The sequence below is a fragment of the Tenrec ecaudatus genome, chromosome 9, assembly GCF_050624435.1.
Source record: "Tenrec ecaudatus isolate mTenEca1 chromosome 9, mTenEca1.hap1, whole genome shotgun sequence".
Classification (NCBI taxonomy): Eukaryota; Metazoa; Chordata; class Mammalia; order Afrosoricida; family Tenrecidae; genus Tenrec; species Tenrec ecaudatus.
Genome location: NC_134538.1, coordinates 141496070 through 141521650, shown reverse-complemented (window position 1 = coordinate 141521650; position 25581 = coordinate 141496070). Strand labels below are relative to the sequence as shown.

The following is a 25581-nucleotide window of genomic DNA, read 5'->3' as shown; positions in this document are numbered from 1 at the left end:
GCTGTGTGTAGACCCCTTATAATGAAGTTGATCTGACCCACAGTTCACAGAGTAGAGCTGCCCTGGGGTTTCTGAGGCTGGAACCCTCGCAGAAGCGGCCACAGCGGTTGCCACAGAGCGGCTGGTGGGTTCAAACTTCCGACCCTTTGGCTTCCCGGGTTTATAAAGGCAAGTGGTAATTAGAGACTGAGAAAGAAACTTGTGATCAGCCTCCAGTGGTTTTTGAGTGAAGGGCTGATAATAATTTTATTCATAATTCTAGAGATTTTAGTGTCCCGATGTGACATTTTATTGTATTAAAAACAAGGTGGAGGTGGAGTAACCAAACCTTCATAAGTTATTTAGAGATGGAAAGCAGGGCTAATTATACCTAGCCTGTTCCCATGATCTCCCTAGTGAAATGATTTTCCATTTTTGTTTATGTAGTTTTGCTAGAGGAGAATAAAACGTATGTCATTACAACTTGTCTCTCAGAAGGATACAATGGTTTGAACTATGGGCTGTTAGGGAAAAGAAGCTAAGGGCCAGGAAAATATTTAGCTTCCAAATTGAAAGGAGTCCCATTTTTATTCTGTTGTAGACTTTTGAAAACTTTAGAATCTCATGCTCTCGGCTAAGTATTGATTTTATTTTCAGATTTGTGGCAATATGTGACATCTCGGCAGACACGGGAGGATCTATAGAGTTTATGACTGAATGCACAACCATAGATCACCCCTTTTGCATGTATGATGCAGACCAACATATTACTCATGACAGGTGAGTTAACTGGCTGAAGTTGTTAGCTAGAGATGCGTAATACCATATCAATTACTTACCACGATATACTCATATAAGTACTATTTCACATCTTACCAAGGCTGTGCAAATTTAGGAAGTGGTGCTCAAATATGTTTGAAAACTCTGGTAGCAAAACCACATGCATATTCAAATCTTTACATCCCCATGCCTTGTTGTTGCTGGGTGCCTTTGAACCGGTTCTAACTCACAGTGACCCTCTGTGCAGGAGAACAAACACCAACCGGTGCCACCTCCTCCTCACAATTGTTCTTATGGTTGGGCGCATTGGTGCAGCCACCGTGTCAGTCCACCTCATCAGGGGCCGTCCTCTGTGTTGTTGCTGCTCCACTTTACTGAGCATGCTGTCCTTTCCCAGAGACTGATCTCCCCCGATACACGCCCGAAGCACGGGAGATGAAGTCTCCCTCTACTTGCGCCACAGGGGCATTCTGGCTCCACTTCTTCCATGGCAGACTCGTGTGTTCTTTGGTGGTCCATGGTACCTGCAGCACTCTTCATCAGCACCACAATTCAATTGCATTGATTCTTTGGTCTTCCTTACTCGATTTTCAATGTTCACGTGCAGATGAGGAGATTGAAAATATGGTTCGGGTCAGCTTAGCATAGTTCTCAAAGCAACCTGCTCGTTTCACGGCACTTTAAAGAGGGCTTGTGAAGCAGATTTCCCCAGTGCTATGCCATTGTTTGCTCTCTTGACCAGTACTTCCATGACCGTTGACTGTAGATCCAAGCAAGACAAAATCCTTGGCATCGCCAATCTTTTCTCCACGTGTCATGGTGCAGTTGTGAGAATTTTGGTCTTATTTCCATTGAGTTGTTGTCCAGGCTGCCGTATTTGATCTTCATCAGCAAGAGCTTCAAGTCCTCCTCACTCTCAGCAAGCAAGAGCCACCTACATGTGGCAGGTTGTGAGTAAGCCTTCCTCCAGTCCTGATGCAACATTCTTCTTCGTATAAACCGTCCTCTCTGATCATTTGTTTAGCATCCAGGATAAGGATGGTGAGGGTATACATCCCCAGAGTTTCAAACACGTAGGATTCCTCTGTTCTGTTCTCACAACTGCTTCTTGATCCATATAAAAGTTCTGCACGAGTGAAATGAAATGTTCTGGAATTTCTATTCTTCTCAAAGCTATCCATAGTTTGTTATGGTCCACCCAGGCAAAATTACTTTTATAGTCAATAAAGTACAAGTAACCATCTTTCTGGTATTCTCTATTTTTCACCAAGCCACCTGACATCAGCAATGAGATCTCTATTCCCACGTCCTCTTCTGTACCTAGCTAGAATCTCTGGCAGCCCCCTGTCAACGTATTGCTACGGCAGCCCTTGGATGATCTTCAGCAAAATCTTACTTGCGTGTGATGTAAATGATATCGCAGAACTTTTGTTTTCAGGCCGTTGCCAAGCAGGAGTCTTCCAAATGTCCCGGCATAGATGAGTGAGTGCTTCCAGTGCTTCGTCAGCTGGTGAAGCATCTCAGTAGGTGTGCCATCACGTCCTGGAGCCTCGCTGTTGGCGAACGCCTTCTGTGCAGCTTGGGCTTACTCTTTTCTTCCAGCTGGTTCTTGGTTGACTGTTGACTGGTTCTTTTAGGCACAGTGACTGTGTAGTCTTTGCACCTTCTTTTGAGGCTTCCTGCGTTGTTCAATATTTTGCCCATAGAAATCTTTCAAGATTGCAATTCAAAGCTTTCTTTCGGGTTAAGATACGCTGAGTGTTTTCTTTTTTTTTTTTTTGGTTTCCTATCCCTAAATCTTTGCCATTTTATCGTAATACTTTACTTTGTCTCCTTGTGCTGCCTTTGACATTTTCTGTTCAGTACTTTGACTTCATCATCCCTTCCCTGGCTCCTCTGGGATGAAGGGCAAGTTTCAGAGTTTCTTCCGACAGACACTTTGAGCTCTTCTTTTTAAGGATCATTGCTTTCTTCATGTGTGATGTTCCTGATGTCTTCTCCAGCCCATCAGGTGTTTTGTCATTAGTGTTAAATGCATCACTTCTGTTCTTGAGATGTTCTCCACATTCAGGTGGGAGAGACTCAAGGTCATATTTTGGTTCCTGTAGACTTGTTTTAATCTTCTTCAGCTTCGACTTGCATATGAAAAACAAATGGTCTGCTCCACAGTTGGCCCTGGTCTGATTTTGGCTCCTGATATGAAGTGTCTCCGTTGTCTCGTCTCACAGCTGCAGTCAATTCGATTTCTGTGTGTTCCATGTGTATAGTCACCTTTTGTGTTTTTGAAAAGAGGTATTTGCTATGAACAAGTCATTGGCTTTGAAAATACTATCACGTGAACTCCAACTTAATTTCTATCACCAAGTCCAGACTTTCCAACTACTGTTCCTTCCTCTTTGCTTATATATATTTTTTGCATCCCAATCACCAATAATTTCAATGCATCTTGGTTGCATATTTGATCAATTTCAGACTGAAGGCATTGGCAGAATGCTCCAATTTCTTCATCCCTAGTGTGTTAGTCTGGGTACATTAGAGAAACAAATCCACACAAACTCATATGTGTAAGAGAGTTTTATATAAAGGGTAAATGCACATCAAGAAAACATCCCAACCCAGTGCTGCCCAAGCTCACAAGTCCAACAATAGCCCATATGTCCGACACCAATCCACAAAATCCTCCTCCATCTCACAAAACACATGCAATGATAGCCAACTGCAGGAGGAAAGCCAAATCAGTGAATGTGTAAGCATCTCAGCACTGGCAAGGGTCTCCACACGGGTGCTCCAGCACCCAGGGCTGCATTGTGGTAGGTCCATGTGGCTTCTCAGGGATGTCTTGCAGGAAGTGATCCTTGCCAGCTAAAGCAGGGAACTGGCTAAGGCAGCTGCACCCTGGTCTGACCATCAAAGAGCAAGAGACTAGAGAACTAGAAAGGCGAGGCTCACTAAGCCATTTATCTCTCTTCCTTTCAATTAACCCCACATGTGTTTATTGGCCAGGTTGGCACAATAAACTTTAACGATCTCACCTAGTTTTAATGGTGGATGCATAAATATGAATACTAGTTGTAATGACTGGATTTCCCTGGATGTGGTTAGATATTATCCTGTCTCTCTTTAAGCACCATACTGTCAGATGCTGTGGTTGTTGGGTGCCATCGAGTCAGCTCCAACTCATAGCAACCCTGTGCACAACAGAACAAAACACTGCCCGGCCCTGCACCCTCCTTGAGCCCATTGTTGCAGCCACTGTGCCAGTCCATCCTGTTGAGGGCCTTCCTCTTTTTCACTGTCCTTCTACTTTACCTAGAATGATGTCCTTCCCCAGAAACTGGTCACTCCTGGCATGTCCCAAATACTTGAGACAAAGTCTCCTACCCTTGCCTCTAATGTAGCTCTTGAAGTGCCTTTTTTGAGGTACACATACAGTGTTTAAGATGGTTTGATAAATGAATGCATTTTGATTTTAAAGTTTTGTCTCTTTTCTTATATGCTTTGTATAGAATTCCAAATGTGAGTGAGACAAAGATAATGGAATCGACATATAGAAAAGTTAGAGCTTACAAATATAATTTTGCATATCTGAATAAAGTTTATTGCTTTTCCTAGTGTGGAAGGCTCTGGGATTCTGATGTGTTCAATTGACAATTTGCCTGCACAGCTTCCAATTGAAGCTACTGAGTGTTTTGGGGATATGCTTTACCCTTACGTTGAAGAAATGGTAAGCAACATGGTGGCATCACAGCAACTCTGCGGCTTTAAGTTGAGTTGGGGGGTAATCTCATGAATGCTCTGGTCTAATGCATCTCAGAAATCTGTTGTAAAATAAAATGCCAACTCTTCCCTAACGTACTTACTCTTTTATTGTATAACTTCTGTTTATTGTCTCCTGGGAATGTGAACACGTGGCTAACTCGGTTTAATTGCAATTACCTTTCCTCTCTTATTTTATGAAGAATATTCTTAACTAGCAGGGTGGGATTTTCATTTTTTTAATTTTCCCTGCTACCTAGGTCAATTCATATTGGGCCATTCTTACTGTGCTGTGATGAGCAGATTTGAAAAATCAGAAATCTAGAAAATGATAGTGGATTGTAGCCATTAATGGTTAGCTGAATGATGGTTTATGTTGAGATCAGGTATTTTTTATGATCAGCACTTGACTTATGAATTATTTTGTTATTCGTTCCATTTTCTTCACACACACTTCTTACTTCAATGTTTCCCTGTGTTCATAGCCTGCTCTGATTGCTGTCTCCTGTGGCAGTGATTCTAAAGATATAAGTCCTGGCCCTAGTCTTCTTCATTTGTAGCTTCCCTCATTTGGCCGTTCACAGTATAGTCAATGTTGTTCAATGCGACCACAATTTGAACGCATCAACTCTTCTGTTTTCCTTTTTTCTTGGCCTACCTTTTATAAGCATATTAGGCAATTGGAAAGACAGTTGATGGTTTGGGTCAAGAGCAACCTAGTCATCAAAGCTGCGTTTTTGCTTCTTCCGGGATTATGATGCAGGGCCTCGTTGCTTTGATAGACTAGAAATAGACTTTATGTCTTGTCCTCTTTTACTCATTGTGAATTGTCTTAAGTTATCCAGTGTCACTATAATAGAAATACCACACAGAGGGCGGGTAAACAAACCAATTATTGTAGTTCCCTAGAAGTCCAAATTCAGGGTGCTGACTTTAGGGGATGGCTTCCTCTTTCAAGAAACAAGTAACATCCTTGTTTCTTCACTTCTGCTTTCTAACTCCATAGAAATCCTCATGTGTCTCGGCATTGATCTTAACCCCTGTGCTGGAATAAAATTTCATAATATGACTCTTGACCCACGTCTTTGTAACTTCCACCAAATGATTGGGTGGGGCTATGCAAATAGAGTGTGCATAATGTTGAAAGAGAGAGTTGGTCCGTTTTCCGTCCCACCCCACTGACTGTTGAGAAGAAAGTAACCCAGGAGATCTTGGAAGAGCACATTCAAGATCTCCGTCTGAAGTGGCAGAGGCCTCGGAGACCAGACGCACCAAGATTGTGTCACAGACACTCAGAGGAGCAGCACTGAGACTGTGAACAACTTCTTATCTGGCCCCAAACGATGGAAGGGTGGCACACAGTGACATGAGGCTGGCTTCCCGGCCCGTGGAACTAAAGGCCAAGGGACCACGTGACTATGAGCCAAGAGACACTTGACTTTCGACTGAAGAAGCCAATGACGGAATCCTTATTGTGTGTGGATCCTGGCTAGCAGTGACCTATTCACTTTCCTAATAACCCCAACGCAAACTTACTAGTAGCAGGTCAATTCTGATTCACCCTAGAGGGCAGGGTAGAACTGCCCCTGGGTTTCTGGCACTGTTACTTTGTATGGAGTTCTGTGTGGCCATTCAACCATTGAGGGGACCCGCATAGATACAGAGCAGCATAGGAGGAATGGTCCCTGTCAGAATAGGTAAAGAAGGGGGGAGGCCTGGCACTGAGGAAGCCAGAGGAGGTCAGCTATGACACCCCATTCCTGGTTTCCTGCACCCCCTTCTCAGCTTACTTTCCTGTTTAGTCACTTTTAGATCTTAAGGGAGATTGAAAACACACCCCACACGAATCCTGCCTAATTATCTTAACAAAGATACCACATTCCCAAATGCAATCATAAACACATGCCTAGGAGTTAGGATTGACCGCACACATTTGAGGGATGAGGGACAAAAGCCCATCCAGAACCGGGAGGATTATTCTTAACATCTTTGTGTCGGATGAGACAGGCTCATCTACAGCAGAATAGTGCTTTGACCTTCATAAGACCATTCGAAAGAACTTTAGGGCATGTGACAAGGTCACAGGGAGAAACAGTGAGTTGTGAGAGTTTTGTGTGTGTGTGTGGGGGGGAGGGGTTAGGGGGGTCAGTCCTGAGACAGACAGTGTTGCTTAAGTACCTGGGGATTTGGCCTCATTCCAGAAATGGTTCATTTTTGTTGTTGTTCTTGACGACAGTATAATGTTTTTTTCAGGCATTAGTGGTGGGGACTGATCACAATGATCTCTTAAGGGTATTTTTAGGCACTGGGCATTTGTAAAGATTGATGACGGTCTCTATTTCTCTATGTAATAGTCTTGATATAGGCGTGCTTGCCCACCACCGACAAGCTCAGTATATGGCTTTTACTTTTTTCCTGGTAACTGGATAGAAACGATAGTTAAAAGTATATATCCTGCCTTTTTTTTCCTTAATAACTTTTTTTTTTCTCTAACTGTGAGTTTCAAACCAATCTCACAGCATTTCAGGACATGAGCTCTCTCACTGCCACCAATCTAGCAGGTTGTTTCAGGGGGAATTCAGTAAGTATTTACTGTAGGTCTCTTGCGGCAAAATGCAGGTAAGGATGAAGTAAGGCCCAATTGAGAAGCGTGGGATCCAGGAAGGGCATGAGAGAGGTGTGGGATGCCCCCAAAGGTGGCCGTGGCACTCACCAGAAAGGTTCCGCTACAGTTAGGGAAGGAGGATCTCGCCTTGCTGGTAAGAGCTGGGAGGGTTTTTTGAAAGAAGTGAAGGATTTGCCTTGTGATAGCTGTGGGGGGTTGGCACATTTGCATGGTTATTTAAAAGACCATCTGTGGTATTTTGAACAGCATGACAAATGTGGGGGTGGACCCCAGGCAGAATCTCTTGTCATATCCAGTTGAGTGATGCTAAGTTTGTTGGGACCATGTCACAAAACGGTCTTAATGGCTTGACTAATTACTTTGGAGAATCGCGATGAGCCCTCAGAGGTGTCATATACAAGACAGACCATATGTTCCAGGAGCTGGCAGTTCTTCCGGTGGTCGAGTTCCAGCGAGAGCAGCCGGGAGGAAGCTGGAATTGAGCAGCCTTTTGTTGTTTTCTCTGTTTGCCTTCCTTTACGTGGACTCGGGGCAATAGTTCAATGTTCTAGGGAAAAATTAATTTGATTCAAACGACTTCAACACCTATATGTCCAGTTTTTATCTGTATCCAATTATCGACTGTTTACCATCTTTTCACGTGGCAGTCACAGCGTAAGATGCCAAGCGTAATACCTACCTGCCAGCTGTTGGGGCCAGTTTGGGGCAAAGGCTTTACTGACGAGGTAGCTCTTTAGCTGTGTCTTCTTAGGATAAGGAAGAGTTCTTTGGGTGATCAACCAGGGAGAGTAAATTCCGTACGAGGCGTCCAGATGGGATATAGGTGCATTGGATATAGGATAAAGACTGGCCCAGGGAGGGCTCTCCAGGTTCTTAAAGGTACTGACGTCTGGGGCAGGAAACTGAAGGGACAGTTGAGATTAGAGCGGCAGATCCAGCCTGTAGAGTGGCTCCTGCAGGCCAATACTGTGAAGCCAATGAAAAGCTACGAAAGTATTTTAAATAAGTCACTACAGAAGACTTGTGTTTTAGATGGGCATCAGTGGAAGGAAGAGAGAGGGGAAGTCCACATGAAGGGAGGTACTAGAGATAAGGAGCACAGAGTAAAAAGACACCCACGCATTCCGTTGTTTCATCACATGCCACTTGAAATGAGCACTTCGTTGTATCACCGACTGATGGCCTCTGTATTAACTGATGCCAAGGATGAAGGAATTGGATGATTTTTGCCAACGTTTGCAGTCTGAGATGGATCAAACGTGTAATCGAGATGCCTTGATAATTAATCATGTTTGGCATACAAATGTTAGGAGCAAAGAAGGACCAGCAGTTGGAAAATATGGGCTTGGTATTGAAACAATGCCAGGAGTCACGGGATCGAGTTTTGCAAGCTCCCCAACTTACTCACGGCCAGTCTTCTTTTCCCACAACATAGACAGTGATTGTCACTGGCGGGCCTCAGTGGAGAGAAGAGATAAGAATTAAGTTGACTACATCAATGGTAAGAGAGTGTGGAGAACCTCTACAGCGCCAGGCAGAACAAGGCCAGGCACTGACTGCAGAACAGATCTGCAGTCAGTGGCGCTGGAGGTGGACCTAGCTGACCTCCACGGCCTGTCCTTCTTTGCCTATTTGGACACCAACGGTGCCTCTCCCACCGCTCTACATCTGTGCTCGGTTTGATAATTCATTGCCATGGCCACACAAAACTCCCAGACAGTACTCATAATTAAGGGATTATTGGGGAAGTCAATAGGTTTTCACAAGTTCGGATCGGCGGACAGTCATTGTTCTCCTCTGCCTGCAGCTAACTCTCTGGGTTTCATCTCTCATCCATGCGGTCCTGGACCCTTTGCCTCCATGGCCAAGAAGCCAACACCTCTATCACTCTGTCCCACAGTTCCACGGTCTTGAGCCAGAGAAAGAGAAGGGGCCCCATAGTCTCCATGCTGCTCCTTTGAGTCTCTGTGCCACACAGCCTGTGAAACATCTGGTCTCAGTGGCCTTTGCCACTGCCGCTCCAGACAGAGATCTTGAACATGCATTTCCAAGATCTCCCTAGTTTCTCTCTTCTCTACTGCTGCCTTAGAGATGGCTCTATTAGGGTGATACATGCCCTGTTTGCATAATCCCGCCTAATCATCGGATGGGAGTTACAGAGACTTGGGTAGAAGCGCCACATTGAGACATTTCACTCCACATTACAACACCATTGATTGCTCATACACAAACAAATTCATGTTGAAGCTCAAGAAAATGAAAAACCGTCCAGGAGAGAGAAATATTACTTTCAGTATACCTTTCTTATTTTAGAGACCACTTCGAGAATAGATTTGATTTATTGAACACTGAGGGCTAAAGATCTGATGAGTCATTGCATCAGGGGCATCAGGCATAAAGGAAACATGGTCACCGAAAAGACAGGAAATAAAGAGAAGACCATGTCAGGAGAGACTCTGAAATTTGCCCTTGAACATAGAGTAGCTAAAACGGAAGGAAGAAATAATGACATAAAGAAGCTGGGCAGAAGAGTTCAAAGGGAATCTCAGGAAGACAAAGTATCACGATGAAATGTACCAAGAACTTGAGTTAGAAGACCAAAAGGGTTGAGCACAATCTGCATTCCTCAAGCTCAACGAACTTAAGGAAAAGTCAAGCCCTGCGTTGTCATTGAAAGGTTCAATGAACAAAGAATGGAATGACTCCGAAAGCATCAAAAGAAGATGGAAGTACAGACATCTCAAGAGGCAGCATTTGATCAAGAACTTATGTATCGATAGAAAAAGACCAAAAAAAAACCAAGGCTCCAGGAAGTGCCAGCGTTTAAGATGAGATATTTAAACAGACAGTGCAGCACTGGGGGGTTTCAGTGGTCTAGAACAAGAAATTCAGAACTGACCTGGCCAACTACCTGGAAGAGATCCATATTTGTGCTCACTCCAAAGACAATTGATTCAACAGACTGGAAACGATTCGACAGTATCATTCATACAATACTCAAGTCACATTTTGCTGAAGGCAATTAAAGAAAACCAACAACTCTCTTAGCAGTATATCAGTCAAGAATGGCCAGAAATTTAGCAGGATCCAGAAGAGGATATTGCTGTTGTTTGTTAGGTGCTGTCAAGTCCATTCCAACTCATAGCGACCTAGTGAGTCTGACTCATAGTGACCCTCACAGAACCAAACATTGCCCGACCCTCTGCCTTCTTCACAATTATTATGTTTGAGCCCATTGTTGTTAGCCCATGCCCTTGACCCTGTTCCTTTTTCACTGACCTACTTTACCAAGCATGAACTCCTTTTCCAGAGACTGATCTCGCCTGATTACATGCCAAAGTACGTTAGATGGTCTCACATCCTCACTTCGAAGGAGCATTGTGGCTGTACATCTTCTGAGGCAGATTTGTGTCTTGTTCTGACAGTCCATGGTACTTTACATCGTCTTCACTAGCACCATAATTCAAGTGTGTCAATTCTACTTCAGGTCTTCCTTGTTCAATGTCCAACCCTCACATGAATCTGAGCTGACTGAAACTGTCATGGTTTGGGTCAGGTGCATCTTAATCCTGAAGGGGCATCCTTGCTCTGTCAATGCTTTAAAGAGCTCGTGTGTAACAGAACAAGGTTTATCATTGCTGACATGAGCTGGATCTTGGCAGAAAGCAGAGAATAGCGGAAACTGTTTACTTGTATTTCACTGACTGCTCAAAGGCATTTGTGGCTTTGTGTGGATCATAACAAGTGAGAGATAACATTGCAATGAATTGTACAACACTGACTTGTGCTCACATGCATCTTGTGTGGTTCAAAGGCAACAAAGGTGTGTGCCACCATTGTATCCTTTCAGCATACTTAATTTGTATACTGAACAAATATTCTGAGATTGTAGTGCAAATTATACTTTAAACTAAAAAAGCATCCTCACAACTGAACCAATAGACAACAACATCGCAAGAAATGGAGAAAAGGCTGAAATTGCTAAGGCATGTAAAAAACTTAGATCTACAATCAATGTCCATAGAAGAAATAAAATATTGAATTGGGCAGATCTGTTGTGAAACATCTCTTTAAAATGTTAAAGAGTAAAGATGTTCCTTTGAGGACTAAGATGTACCTGACCTAAGTCATGGTAGTTTTAATCACCTCATATGCCTTTGACAGGTAAACAACGAATAAGACTGAAGAAGAATGGATACCTTTGAATTATAGTGCTGGCGAATATTATTAAATATACCATGGACTGCCAGAGGGGTGAACAAAATCTGTGTTGGAAAAAGCACACTCAGAATGCACATTGGAAGGGAGGATGTTGACACTTTGTTTCATGTGCTTTGGCCCTATCAGCAGTAGGGACCAACCCCTGGAGAAGTACGGCTTGCTTGGAAAAAAAACCACACCAATGAAAAACAAAAGCAAAACAAAACAAAATATGGAGGGCCAACCAGAAATAAAGAGGTAGACCATCAATGGGGTGGGTTGACGCCGTGGCTGCAACAGTGGCCTTACACACAGGAATAAATCTGAAGATGGTGTTGCATGGGTCAGTGCTTTGTTCAGTTGTATGTAGGATGACTGTGAGTTGGAACTGACTGATTGTAACATACAACCCCAATGGCTTCTGTCCTGGAGCTAGAAGAGTCTGCTTCAGAAAGGACCTGTCCCAAAGGTGACTGGGAAAAAGCAGCAGCCTGAGGACAAGACCTGTGTCAATTCCATGCATTTCCCAAAGAATGACCTTGCTTACAGATATTTTAAAACTGCTATCATAAGCATAGCCTAGGTTTCTTGTGCTTTAGTACATGAAAGTTTAAAAAATTTTTTCTAATAGTCTTTGGTAATAAGCAGCTCATATGTTTTGTACTTTCTTAGTTGAATGAATGCTCTAGACCTTATCTTAAAATTAGCCTATTCCTGTCCGCCAGGAACAACCATACTGACTGGCCTGTACCCTTTTGCGGCTTGTACAAGGGCTGGGCGCACTGGAAGGAGAAGAACAAGACAGGTGCTGCAGTGTTTATATGAGAGCTGTGAATTGTGAATTTTGTGGTTGGCCATATGACTCATTCTTGAGAGATAACTGGAAGACACTAGAATATTTTGTTGTTGTTGTTCCGTGGCGGATGACTTTGTAGTCTACTTGGTGATGTCACTTTGCCTACCAGTTTTGTTGATCTGCGTATAGGTGCACCCGATATTGACCTGTAAGAGACACTCCTTCTCCCCGACATGAACTGAAGATTGGGTGTTTGGAAGACTCCCCGTCTCCTCTCAATAGACAGCCAGAGCCAGAACCTTTGGAAAGGGATAGGAAGCACTCATAGAAGTCGATGGCTATAAAGTTTGGGGTGTTATGTGTCTGAAAGGATACACTTTTTGTTTCCATCAAGCAAAGATATTTGTCGTCAAATATCAGTTCTAAAATTAGAGCTGGTGCGGAAATGACACGTAGGAGCAGGGTTGATTTCTAGTCGAATGCTTCACTACCAAATGTTTATTATATTCAGCGATCTTAAGAAAGGCATGGCCCAAATGATATTTTTCCTTTGACTAACGTTGTACTATAGATACAAACACACACAAAAACCTTCTCCACCATACCATTGACCCCTTACCAACCTCATTTTCTTTCCAGATATTATCAGATGCGACACAGCCACTAGAAAACCAACATTTTTCTGCTGTAGTGCGAGACGTAAGTTCTGAACAGAATTCCTTTCCAAGAAGGTGATTTGCAGGCGGCATTCTCCCTCCCTCACCTCCCTTCCCTTGCTCTTGGTCTTCCCTTCTCTATCAGTTCAGGAGCTCATGCCTGTTGGATTAAACTGTGAATACTAAAATGTCTTGTGTTTGTACACATTTAGGCAGTGATCGCATCCAATGGTACATTGACTGATAAGTATAAATATATCCAGAAACTCCGAGAGAGCAGGTTAAGTATTGTTCCAATCTTATTTACTTATTATGTACACCTTGTATTTGAAAGCATCCCTGGTGGCGTAACGGGTTACGAGTTATGCTGTCAACTGCAATGTCAGCAGTTGGAGCCCACCAGCTACTCCAGGGGAGAAAGATAAGACTTTCTGCTCCCGTAACGATTTACAGCCTTGGGAACCCATAGGCGCCTTAGAGGGTTGCTATGGGTCGCAATCAACTTGCTGGCAGCGAGTTTGGCTTTGAGAGGGCACTTCGTCCATTCTTGATACTAGCTTTATCCAGTATGAACATGTTGATAATCAAGTAGGTCTAGATTATATACATAGAAAGCCAAACTCTGAGGCTGGCTGATACCAATTGTGCATTCTTGCTCTGCAAACAGCAATATGTATGTGTGTTGTAGATGGAAGAGTGGCAGGCACATTTTTTGTATATATATAAAATTTCCCTCCATTTATAATTAATAAAAAGTATTATCATGGCCTAGAAAGGAGCCCTGGGAGTGGAGTGGAAAAGTTGTTGCTTCGGTGCCTTAGTTTGTCTTCAGGGAAGCTAGAGTCTTTGTAAAAACAAATTGGGGCTGTGATCCGAAAGGTCAGCAATTCAAATCCCCAGCCGTTCCACTGGAGAAAGATGGGCTTTCTACTCCCATCAAGAGTGATAGTTTTGGAAACTCTCAGGCAGTTCTGGCCTGGCCTGTAGGATCACCGTGAGTCCGCACCAACTCAGGGCAGTGAGTGAGTACGGTTTTGGTTTTATTATGGCCTAAACATGCTAACAGCAGAATCTGTTAACACCTTGGTAGCGGGATACTTCCGTAATTACATGTTGGCAACATAACTGGGATAAGATTCAAAAGATATTTAATGAGAATGATCCATATTCAGGACAAAATGTACTGGGCACTTAATGGGCTTATGAAGGTGGTTAAGATTTAGTCCTTGTTTCCGAGAAAGACACAGGATTGAATCATCAGGAAGATACAAATTCTACAGAGTAGCTGATCAAGAATCACAATCTTCCCTTGGGACAAGCCTCTAGTTTTCTATGTATAATCAGTGGAATTTATGAACTTAGTTATGTTTCCAGCTATCCTCTAATGACCCTAGAGATAAATGGCAAGATCATTTTTTAATGTGGGTTGATAAGGATATCCTCCGATTATTGTGCAGAGTAAATAAGGTTTTGAATGTAGAGCTCCTTCCATGATTGGAATCGTGTCCCTCCAAAGGAGCAAGTGAGTCAGTTATGAGTGAACCATTAGGAGTGGCTCAGCACCCGCACCACTTGAGTAGCATTAGGACATCTTGAAGGTCTACGGACATAACAGCTCAGCTGATGACTCCTCTGCTCTTCATTCTACAAACACAAAATAATGACTGAAGAATGTTGGTGTAGGGAAGACCCATTGAGGCTTGTATTGTTAGCAATGTGGAAAATTCTTTGCTTCGATGTCTAGGCTTTATTTTGTTTGCAAGGCAGCTAGAGTCTTTCTTTCCAAGATTAAATTAGTTTCTTTCCCTTTTCTCCCCCCACCCCACTTTTTTTCCCCATAGGGAACGTGCTCAGTCGGTTTCAATGGGCACCAAGAAGAAGGTATTGCTTCTTGGCACTGGCTACGTCTCAGAGCCCGTATTGGAATACCTGCGGAGAGACAGCAACATTGAAATCACAATAGGTAAAGAAACCCCAACAGAACCAAAACTATGAATTCCATAGCACATGAATCTGTGATGACTGGCGGGCTTCTAAATTGGCAACGTTTGTCCTTGGAGATGCTAAGATCTCCGACGAGTGCCTGGGAATCTTAAAAACGGACTTTTGAAATTCTTGACATAGGCTCTGACATGAAGAATCAAATGGAAAAGCTAAGTAAGAAGTATGATATTCACTCTGTCTGTGTGGACATTGGTAAACAGCCCGAGAAGTTGGCCTCCTTGGTGGCAGCGCAGGATCTGGTCATCAGGTCAGTACCTGCCAAGGAATGAGTGCCCTGCTTTTGGTTGTGGCTGTTTTTCTCCTCCTTTGCCCTCCTTTCTTCTCCTCTTTCTCTTGAAGTAAATGTATAACTCCAGTCTGCACAAAGAAATGTTGTACATCAAAGTTCCTAGCTGTGTATAGTTGGATGAATTTTGACATCTTGAATATTTTGAACATTGCGGAGCCAACATCGAAATCAAGAAGCAGAATATTCATATTACTCTGGCCACCCTTCCTGTGGTCCCTTCCACTCACTAATACCTCTTCCTGAAGAAGAGGCAACACCATCTTGGCTCCTAACAACACATAGGTTAGTTTAGTGTGCTTATTTAAAACTGCATCGTTGGAACAATTGAGCATGTCCTGGATTTTGTCTTCCTCCCCTCATTGTGACTGTCTGTCAGCTTGGTCTATTCATTTCTACTCCTTCATGTATGGCCTCATTTGAGGGTACCATCGTTTATTCCTGTCACCATGCCTGGATGTTTAGGCTGTCTTCTGCTCGGGCTGTTGTGAAGGTGTTGCCATGAGTGTTTTGAATGTAACTCTCTTGGTGGACCTTTCCGTTGAGTGTGCGCCTCACGGTGGGACGGGTGGGCTGTAACACATTGTGGTGGCCATGGTATCCTTTTGGACCATTGAAGCCGAACTGAAACAGGACCTCGGTTTCTTTCATATTTAGACTCTTCCTGCGTTATCAGAGGGACAACTCTTAATATATTGCGTCTGTTACTGTCCAATAAAAAATAAGGTCCACGGTCTTGAGGCAGAGCTATTTATGGCTGGTTTTGAAACTTGATTTGAAAGATCAAAGTGATGAGAGCAGTTATTAATTCTTAGAGAACATTTTTTCCAAGAGAGGAGAGAGAAAGGTACCTGCTCACTCGGTAATCATTGAATCACTTTCCTAGTAAACTGTGATTCCAAAGACAGCCTTGGAGCAAGTTCCGACCCGACAGACTGAGAGTCGCATATACAAGGAAAGCTGACTCTGATGACACGGACACATGGAACTTTCTGTCTGGAGGTCTTTAAATACAGTCTCGCCCTGGACACTTAAGATGTTACTCAGTGTATACAAAGTTGATGCACCTTAATTTTTAGCCAGCAAAGATCTAAATATTTAAATATGTGTGTCAGGCAGTGATATGGCCGCAACCCCGGGCTCTTAAGTTAATGCTCAAGTTTCCTACCTGATTAAAACAAAACTTGTGTTAAAAAGAATAAAGCAAAAATAAAACAACATAACACATTTGGAACTACATCAGAAGCAAACTTTGAAAAGATAATGGACAGAGAGAATAGTCTGTTAATATGCAAATTTTAATAGCTAGCACAGTGGCAGCCTGCAGCCTGATTTGGCATGAGCTAAGTCTCTTCTATGTTTATTTTTCCTCCGTTGATTTCTTTCCGATGCAGCATCGGGCTGATGTCGCTTCTCAGCACCAGAGAGCAGGCTTCTTACTTTATTTTTTTGAGTTGGAGTAGGGATGTTTTGATGTAAACACAATAACAGGGAGAGAAATTCAAAGTAAATCGAGTCAAGAGTGCATTTCCCAGGAAAAGGTTGTTGATAAAACTAGCACGCGTCCAAATCTCTTTGAAATTTTCCAATTTCAGTTTTTGGTGATTTAAAAGTAAAGTAGAAATTGCATGGAATTAAGTTTGATGAGGTTCTTTGTCAGTTTCATTTGCATTTTACACATGCTTTCCACATTTCTGACATCCAGACCCATTTGGCGGGAGCCCAAACCTTAGCTAAGCCAACGATTTGTGTCCCACTGAGTGCTCACTACATCAAATGCACAAATAAGACTTGAGAAATTCAATCCCTTTCTCACAAAAACCCCACTGCTCGAACCCTCTCAGTCTGTGTGTGGCGTATTATCAGGCAAACTTTTCATCTGTCATATTTTCAAGGTGAAAAATGTAATTTAAAAAAATTTCCATCTGACCGTCAAAATGATGCCATCTCATACTTTAGCGTTCTTTCAAAAAAGCTACCAAATCTGGCAGTCATTAAAAAAATGTGTTTGTTTTGGCTAACAAAGCCAGAGGCAAAGAGATCAAGAACTTTTTTAGGAGCTCTAATACAGAGAAGCCATGTACACAATTTAATTCTACACAATATTAAATCTAAGTAGTATTACTCCGCTCAGTTGACATCAGGAAGAATGTGTGCACAGGTTGTGAAACCAAAAATCAATTATGCAGGATACATTTGACATGCACAGTGAGAAAGGTTTACAAGTTTATACCTAGAGGTTTTTTGCAGTGGAGTTCTGCATAGATTACATTACCAAATAAACAACCAGTTAACAGAACTTGAAGGCTGCCATGCGGTCGTCAGCTTTTGCTATTCCCTGCCTAGCATGTGGTTACACTCAGCAATAATGACATCTACGGAAATGATTTTTGCATGCGATTGTGTTGTCCCGGCACCGGTTTAAAATACCAGGACCATATACTTAGAAGCCACGTCAAATTTGGTTTCTATTTCACAGCAGCGTCATTGTTTTGCTCACCATGTAGATTCTTTAAGGCATTTTGACAGCCGCGGTCGTAACCAACCTTTCCCCTTCTCAAGACCTTGCCAGGGCCTCTCCGATGTTGGCCCAGGGGCCGTGTTGCCCGTCCTGGTGGCCTTGTGTAGAGGTGTGAAGCTGGAAAGAACTGACCTCACACGGGGGACCCAACATAGGGGAGCCTAGACATATGAGGGAGCACGGGAGAAGTTGCGTACAGTGCTCTAGAGAAACCGCGGGGTACATGCAGTCGAAGAAGAGCTGGCTCTCCGGGAGCCTGGGGAAATTTCCTGGAGGCGATACCATTGCAGGCACTTCTTAAGGGTAGCTGGGTGTAACGGGCATTCCAGGCGGCAGGCGTGGGGAGAGAAGTAAAGACCGTATGTAAAAGGGCGATCACAATAGCTTCTTCGGTTCACATACATCATTTATGCAGGTCATTAGGGAAGGTTAGTTGAAGTCACTGACAAGGTTAGTTGAAGTCACTGACAAGAGCTGTAAATGTAGCAAAATGACTTTTGGTTTCTGTGGCCCATAAGGAGTCATTGATCATTACTGAAATAGTAATTTTAGCAGAGCAGTGCTGTAGTACAATTCCAAGTGTGCTGGGAGGTCGGGTTGACAAGAAAAGTTTCTGACTATGTTCTTCCTTGGTTTAAGCTTGCTGCCTTATGTATTGCATCCTCTGGTGGCCAAGGCATGCATTGCAAGCAAAGTTAACATGGTCACTGCGAGCTACATTACACCCCCGCTCAAGGAACTGGAAAAGAGGTATGCGTCCATCTTTTTCAACCAAGAAAGTGGCCCCATGGCGTTGGTTTTCTGTTCACATTCACTGTTCCTCCTTCCTCTTTCCATCCGTGGCAGTGTGGAAGAAGCCGGCATCACACTCATTGGTGAACTGGGTTTGGACCCTGGCCTTGACCATATGTTGGCAATGGAAACAATAGACAAGGCTAAAGAAGTTGGAGCCGCGGTAAGCCCACCTCAGACCCAAAAGCCCATTAAGGAAATATTGAGGGGTTCAGGTGATGGCGTACGTGAAATAATACTTCTGGTATTTTGGAGGATGTTAGAAATTCCAGGTAAAATTCTGTGGCCACAGAATTATTTGCAGTCGAACAATACCCAAGCCTTCAGCAATAGCCGCTTTTTAGAGAAGTAGATGGTACTACGATTTGTTGGCTTAATAAAAGATTTCAGGTGTCCTTGGAGATTCTCTAAGATTGAAAATTGTATTAATTATTGGTGTACAAAGTGTCCTTTGCATGTGAGAAAAAAACCATGGAGTATGGTAAATCTGATGAATCGAATGAATCATTTGAATTTCTTGGAAATTGTATCATTTGAACCCAGAAGTAGTAACTGACCAAACAGAATTGACCTGGCGGTTGGATTTTAACTGAATAGAAAACCTGTGTCAATACTGAAATAAACATGTACATAACCACCTATGACTTAAATAAATGGTAGGAGGTGGGCTTCAAAGAGTTTGTGGAGAAATTTCATTATCTTTCAATTCCATTTTTCCACAAACTCCTAGAAGCCTCCTCATAGACAGGGTGATGTTCGACAGCCTTAGTCAATGAAAGCGATGAAAAACCAGCGAGTTCAGTTCATCTTTGTCACTGTATCATAACGCATCCCCCTAATATATTGATTCCTTCTTTTCCAGATTGAATCGTATATTTCCTTTTGCGGTGGACTTCCAGCCCCTGAACATTCCAACAATCCTTTGCGATACAAATTTAGCTGGAGCCCAGTGGGCGTTCTAATGAACATGATGCAATCTGCCACCTACCTGCTCAATGGAAAGGTGAGGGAATAGCTCCAGCTCTAGAGACAGACCTGCTGGGCATGCGCGCTCCCTTTGGTGGTTAGGCAGCTTGTCTCACTGTGACTTTCCCCCCTGAGGATTTCCCACGGTCATGTTTTCTCTTCCCTTAAGAAGGATCCTCCCCGAACCCAGCAAAGTCTCTGATCTTGCTTGCTTCATTGCTTCTGCAACTGGAAATTCGCTTCTCCATGGCGGAAACCTCACTCTGTAATGTATGGGTCACCGCCAGTCGGAATCGACTTGCTGACATATTTAGATACGGGTCAACTTTCAACTTATTTCTTCTTGACAAACATAAACTGTCTGCTGTGTTTCGGGCAAGGCGCCAACGGTTGCTTCAATTTGGGCAAGATACTTACTTTCAGGAGGATGCATAAATGAAAAAGGAAAATGATAACAGCGAAAGAGTAAAACAGCAGGGAGCGTATATGACAGAGGAGCACAGGATTGGATGGCTGCTGGACCTGGCTATGCGTTCCAGCCCTGTCATTGATAGCTGGGAGGGCCGGAAGGAATCGTTTCACTCTCTGCATTTGCACTCCGAGCCTGGATGCGTGCACCATGATACCCGCCTTGCAGGGCTCCTGCAATGTAGCTCAGTGGGGTTGCTTGGCTTCCCACTTGCCCGACAGCATGTGGGGCACATCCCGAGCCTCCAGAACATGTTAGCTCCCCGCAGGAATGAATGGAGACAAGACTTCAGGGGAAGCAAGAGGTTCTTTCCAGGCAGCACAGGCTGTGTTGGTTGAGTTTGAAGTTTTCCCCTTTTCTCCTGAACTCCTTTTGTCACCAGAGTGCTGTTTTGCATCTCCCTGACACTGGAGGACAGCGAGAGAAAACGGGAAGCTTTGCTTCACAAGAATGATACTTTTTTCAAGGTCCTGCTCAAGTTTCCTCTTGTGAGTGGAGCCTTTCCTGGCCACTCCAGCCCCCACTCACGACGCTTTTCTCTGTACTCCCACACTTGGACTGTCTGTTCTGAGCACTTTCCGGCGCCGTGTTCTTCACTCAGTAATCCGAGTGCATCTGTCTGTCTCCCGAGGCAAATTGTTAAACTTCATAAAACCCTCTCTTATATTCTTGTCTCTCTGCTCTCCATGCCCCCGTTGACCTTCACGATTTCACAGCATCATAAAAAGAGTCGAGGTGACCTCTTTGGCTTCTGCTTCAAGTAGGAGGCTTAACCTTCTCCAGCAATTAGATGGGACCAGTGCATCAGGACACGCCTCATGCTCCTGTGTCCTTGCTGTGACTTTCAACCACTGGTGCTCAAGAGCCCTAGGGGCACCTTGGCTGAAAGGTCAGTGGTTTGAACCCACCGGCTGCTTCATGAGAGGCGGCCTGCTTCTGTGATACCTCACACCCTTGGAAACCATTCTTCTCCATCCTGCAGGCCATTATGAGCTGGAATCTACTCGGTGAGAGTGCATGCGGTCTGCTTGCGACGTTTTCAAACTTTAATGCCGATTCCTTGCAAGTTTAACTTTTCTTCCACATCTTTGAAGAACGGGCCTTGTTCGTCTCTCACATTTGGTCTCTCCATGGGTGGTGGCTTGCTTCCTCACATAGGTGGCATCTGAGAGTGGTGGGCGGAGCTTCAGTCATGTCCTATCATCCCGCTCAGCCCTCCCCCAGCGGAACATGCTGAGTCAGCCGGGAGCCCATGCGGGAGACTGCACATGGCGCCTTAAGCTCCCTATTTTCTCGGCAGGAATCTTTACAGGAGCAGATCCCAGATCTTTCCGCCTTATGGCGATAAGGCGGATTTGAACCTCCAGCCTTTCAATTAGCAGTTCAGCGCTTAACCATTACACTGCCCTGGCTCCTTAGTTTGTCGCTGTCCTCCTCACTGCCAGTACAGTGGGGGAGGAGGGGACAGGGGGATGTAGCAGAAAGAACAGAAATATTGGCTGAGAATCGCTGGTCTAGATACTTCTGATGTTACATCTCTTCCTGTTCAACTCTCCAGCTGGTCTTGATGATTTTGGCTATGGGTTCTCACGCATGTGGCAACGATTAATTCTCAACTGCTGGGAGACATCTGGGAACGAGTTGTGGGGAAAGAGCTGGGGAACAAGGTCCGAGACACGCTCACCGCTGAGAGTAGGACTTAGATGTGAGCATTGTTGGGGTGGGGGTGGGAGTGTGTTCTCTGCAAAATAGATGAGATAGGTTTTTCAGTTTTCATCCAAGTCCCCAATAAGACAATAAGCTTCACAAGGCTCCATAGTGAACCCTGTGGGACCCCACTGAGCAACACCAATCTGAATTGCTACCCAGTGGCCCTGAGTTCCCAACATGCATGCTGCCCTGCTGATAGCAGATGATGGCGATGATCCGGTAATTTGGGGTCAGGCCAGCTCTCTGCCTCTTTAAATGAATCCTGACCATTCCACTGATTGATTTATGGTCGATAGCGTGCCAGAAGATGGTGAGATCTATTGAAATTTTCTCTAAAAATATTCCTGGCCTTCAAGTAGGCAAATACAATTTTACCATTGTCATGGGTCTCAGAAGTGAGGTGAGTGTGGAAAGCGTTAAGGCCAACATAAACACACACACACACTCACTGACCCTATCGGGCAGGGTAGAACTGCCTCTGAGTTTCCCAGACTGCCACTCTTTTTTTAAAAAAAATCACTTTATTGGGGACTCGTACAACTCTAATCACAATCCATAAACACATCCCTTGTCTCAAGCACATGTGTACATGTGTTGCCCTCGTTAATCTCAAAACATTTGCTTTCTACTTGAGCCCTTGGTATCCGCTCCTCATTTTTCCCCTCCCTCTCTGTTCCCCCTCCCTTATGAACCCTTGATCATTTATAAATTATTAATGTATTGTCATATCTTACACTGTCTGACGTCTCCCTTACCCACTTTTCTGACTGTCACTCTTCATGGGAGTAGAAAGCCTTGTCTTTCCCCTGGAGTGGCTGGTGGTCTTGAACGGCTGCCCTGTAGCTCTAGGAGCACTCCACTCTGCCGCCAGGGCGGAACCTTCTAAAAAGACAAAGAGCAAAAGGACACTGAGCTCGAGTCTTGACTTCCTTTCAAAACGCCATTATCTTTTCATCTCACTTCTGGCTGCAAAACTCCAGAAGCGCCCAGTAAATTAACAGTAAACAGATAAACTAAAAAATTGAGCTCTGAAATTGCCTGAAAAAAATAAAAAGGCCCTGCTCATAGCTTTGGAGCTCCGACAATGAAGAGAGTTCCGGGAACGTTTTCCTTTTGAGTTGAGGGCAACTTTCACGTTGGTTCGTGGTGGAGAAGCTGGCCCAGACTGCATTTCGTCACCAGCTACTGGCTGGGAATGTGATTTCCGACAAGGTGGGCCTTACTGGTATCATGAAAATGGGCTGTCATTAAAGAGGGCGGTGTTTGTTGGAATTGGCTCTTGATTGGATTGCTTCAGAGAAATCAAGTGCCCACAGAATTGTTTCATGGGTGCTCTGGCTGGCATAACACTCTATTTTTTCTTAAGTAAGATTTTTATAATTTCTGAATTTTCTATAAGTTGTCTATAATCACTATGGCACCAGGGTTTCCTATTTGCCTTTTTTGTAGGCTAATAAAAATGTTTAGAATCCTGTGGATTGAAGAAATTTTCATTTTCCTCTAGTTCTTTAATGCTTCCTACCCCCCACTATCATGATCCCAATTCCACCTTACAAATCTGGCTAGACCAGAGGATGTACACTGGCACAGATAGGAACTGGAAACACAGGGAATCCAGGGCAAATGATCCCTTCAGGGCCAGTGGTGAGAGTGGCAATGCCAGAAGGGTAGAGGGACAATGGGGTGGAAGGGGGAAACTGGTTACAAGGATGTATGTATAACCTCTTCCCTGGGGGACGGACAACAGAAAAGTGGGTGAAGAGAGACTTTGGACAGTGTAAGACATGACAAAATAATAATAATTTATAAATTATCAAGGGTTCATGAGGGTGTGGGCAAGGAGGGAAAAACATGAGCTGATACCAAGGGCTCAAGTAGAAAACAAATGTTTTGAGAATGACAATGGCAATAAATGTACAAATGTGCTCGACACAATGGATGGATGGATGGATTGTGATGAGTTGTATGAACCCCCGATAAAATGGTAGGGAAACAAAGAAACAAAATTTTCTTTCAAAAAATTATGAAGAACTCACCTCTTTGGAGATGTTTCCTGAGCAGGCTAGAAGAGTTTCACCAGAAAATTAAACAAAAAAACGCGCCCCCCCCCTGCAGATTCTTGGGGCATTTTAGAGGGGCTTGCCACCGTGTACAGGTCCATTTTACAGGAAGACTACCACCGGGCAATTCATGCAGCCCCTCCCCTTTGGTTCTTGAGTCAGATGGAAATATAATTCCATTCTCTGCTCCACTGAGGCCTATGTGGGGCCCCGCCTCCTGATGAGCTCTAGGAATCACTACATGGGGCCCCCGATTCTTGTGGGGGATTCCAAGGCCATTCTGAGTCCGTCCTGGGGCGGTTCCCTGGTTGTGCCCCATGGAGTCAATTCCAAGCCATAGCGACCCCACAGGACAGAACAGAACAGCCCAGAGGGTTTCTAAGACTGCCATCTTCCTGGAAAGAGATGCCGCACCTTTTTCTCCAGGCTGGTAGGTTCATGCTGCTGACCTTAAGTTAGCAACCAAGTGCTTAACTGCTGTGCCACCAGGGATTCCTCTCCAGTAGAGGGCGACCAAGACAGACTCCACTTCTACCAGCAGCCCCAGCGAATGTTCTAGACCCGACGTTGTAACCCAGGGTACTGTAGGTTCTCTAGGCATCAACGTGACAGCCGGAAGTTTGCCTTGAACATTTTGTGATCCAAACACGATCATAAACTATCCCAGCTAAGAGAAAGCGTAGTCCTTCAGCAAAAACTAAAGGGAAAAAAGAAAGGCTTCACTCTGTTTTGGGTGTGTATGATGCACGTGTGTGGATGAGAGGCATGCTAGGAAGGTAAGTCAATAACGCTAGAGAATCCACGTTGAAGTTGTCACCTGTAGTAAGAGCCAGGCAGCACTCATTTGAGCAGGCTCATGGCTTGGTGCCGTTGTGAAGAGAGATTCCCCACCATCAAAAACACATATCTGTGGGTGTCGGAGTCGTGGCTATCTATGAGCAGTTACTCTCTAGCCCAGGTTCAGGCACTTGTAGACATTTGGTAAACTATGCTTTCAGCCAACGAGATAGGAATTGTAACAGTCTCATATGCACGCCACAATTTTTGTCATCCCTAGCACTTCGTAAGAGCACAATAAGTGTTATCCATGTGAATGAAATGCCCAAGACTGGCATGTGACCTTAGGAAGGGGCTCAAGAAATGGAAGAGGAGGCTGTTGCTTTTTGAGTGGAGAAGCCATGGAAAGGAGTATCTGTTGCTTTTTGCTTATTACTTAGAAAGGAAGGAAACAGCAACCAAACTTGGGTTGTTAGATGCCGTCCCATCTATTCTGACTCATCTGGACTCGACGTACAACAGAACAAGAGCCTCACAATTGTTGTTACGTTCAGTCTGTTCTGTCCATTGTTCCAGCCACTACGTCAATCCATCTCCGTGTTGGTCCGCCTCTTTTCACCGCCCCTCTACTTGACCAAGCAGGATGTCCTTTTCCAGGGACTGGTCTCTCCTGAACGTGTCCAAAGCACGTGGGGTGGGGTCTCACTGTCCTCGCTTCTCAGGAGCATTCTGGCTATACTTCTCTGTTCTTCTGGCAGCCCACAGTACTTTCAATGTCTGGGCACCAAACTCTCATGGGACATGATTCAGAAATTGCTAATTCCCAAACAAGTTCACACGGCACAACTTTTTTTTTCCAGACAGAAAGTCACCTCTAACACCCACCTGTGCTTTTCCAATGCTCCTCAGGTGGTGAACGTCGAAGGGGGCTTGTCCTTCCTTGATGCAGTTACGTCCATGAATTATTTCCCAGGACTAAATTTGGAAGGGTACCCCAACCGGGACAGTACGAAATACGCTGAGATTTACGGCATTTCGTCTGCTCACACTTTGCTGCGGGGGACACTGAGATACAACGTAAGTAGCTGTGTTTTTGATCAGTTACATTGCCTGCGTGGACAGATTCACAGGACTTTTTGGGTAATAATCGAAAGCAACTAAGATGATAAAACAAGGCTGAAACCTGTTTTCTCAGACTTTGTT

General features: G+C 44.2%; 1 protein-coding gene across 2 annotated transcripts in view; it reads left to right on the top strand.

Moving 5' to 3' along the window:
- AASS (aminoadipate-semialdehyde synthase) overlaps window positions 1–25581 on the top strand; it is a 64802-nt gene that overhangs the window by 31795 nt on the left and 7426 nt on the right. For both annotated transcript variants that reach the window (XM_075558614.1, XM_075558613.1), the window contains 10 exons: window positions 637–759; window positions 4372–4483; window positions 12777–12836; window positions 13006–13073; window positions 14635–14756; window positions 14918–15044; window positions 18244–18354; window positions 18451–18559; window positions 19259–19399; window positions 25288–25455. In XM_075558614.1, coding sequence (XP_075414729.1) covers window positions 637–759; window positions 4372–4483; window positions 12777–12836; window positions 13006–13073; window positions 14635–14756; window positions 14918–15044; window positions 18244–18354; window positions 18451–18559; window positions 19259–19399; window positions 25288–25455 — 1141 coding nt within the window. The remainder of the gene's footprint in view (window positions 1–636; window positions 760–4371; window positions 4484–12776; window positions 12837–13005; window positions 13074–14634; window positions 14757–14917; window positions 15045–18243; window positions 18355–18450; window positions 18560–19258; window positions 19400–25287; window positions 25456–25581) is intronic.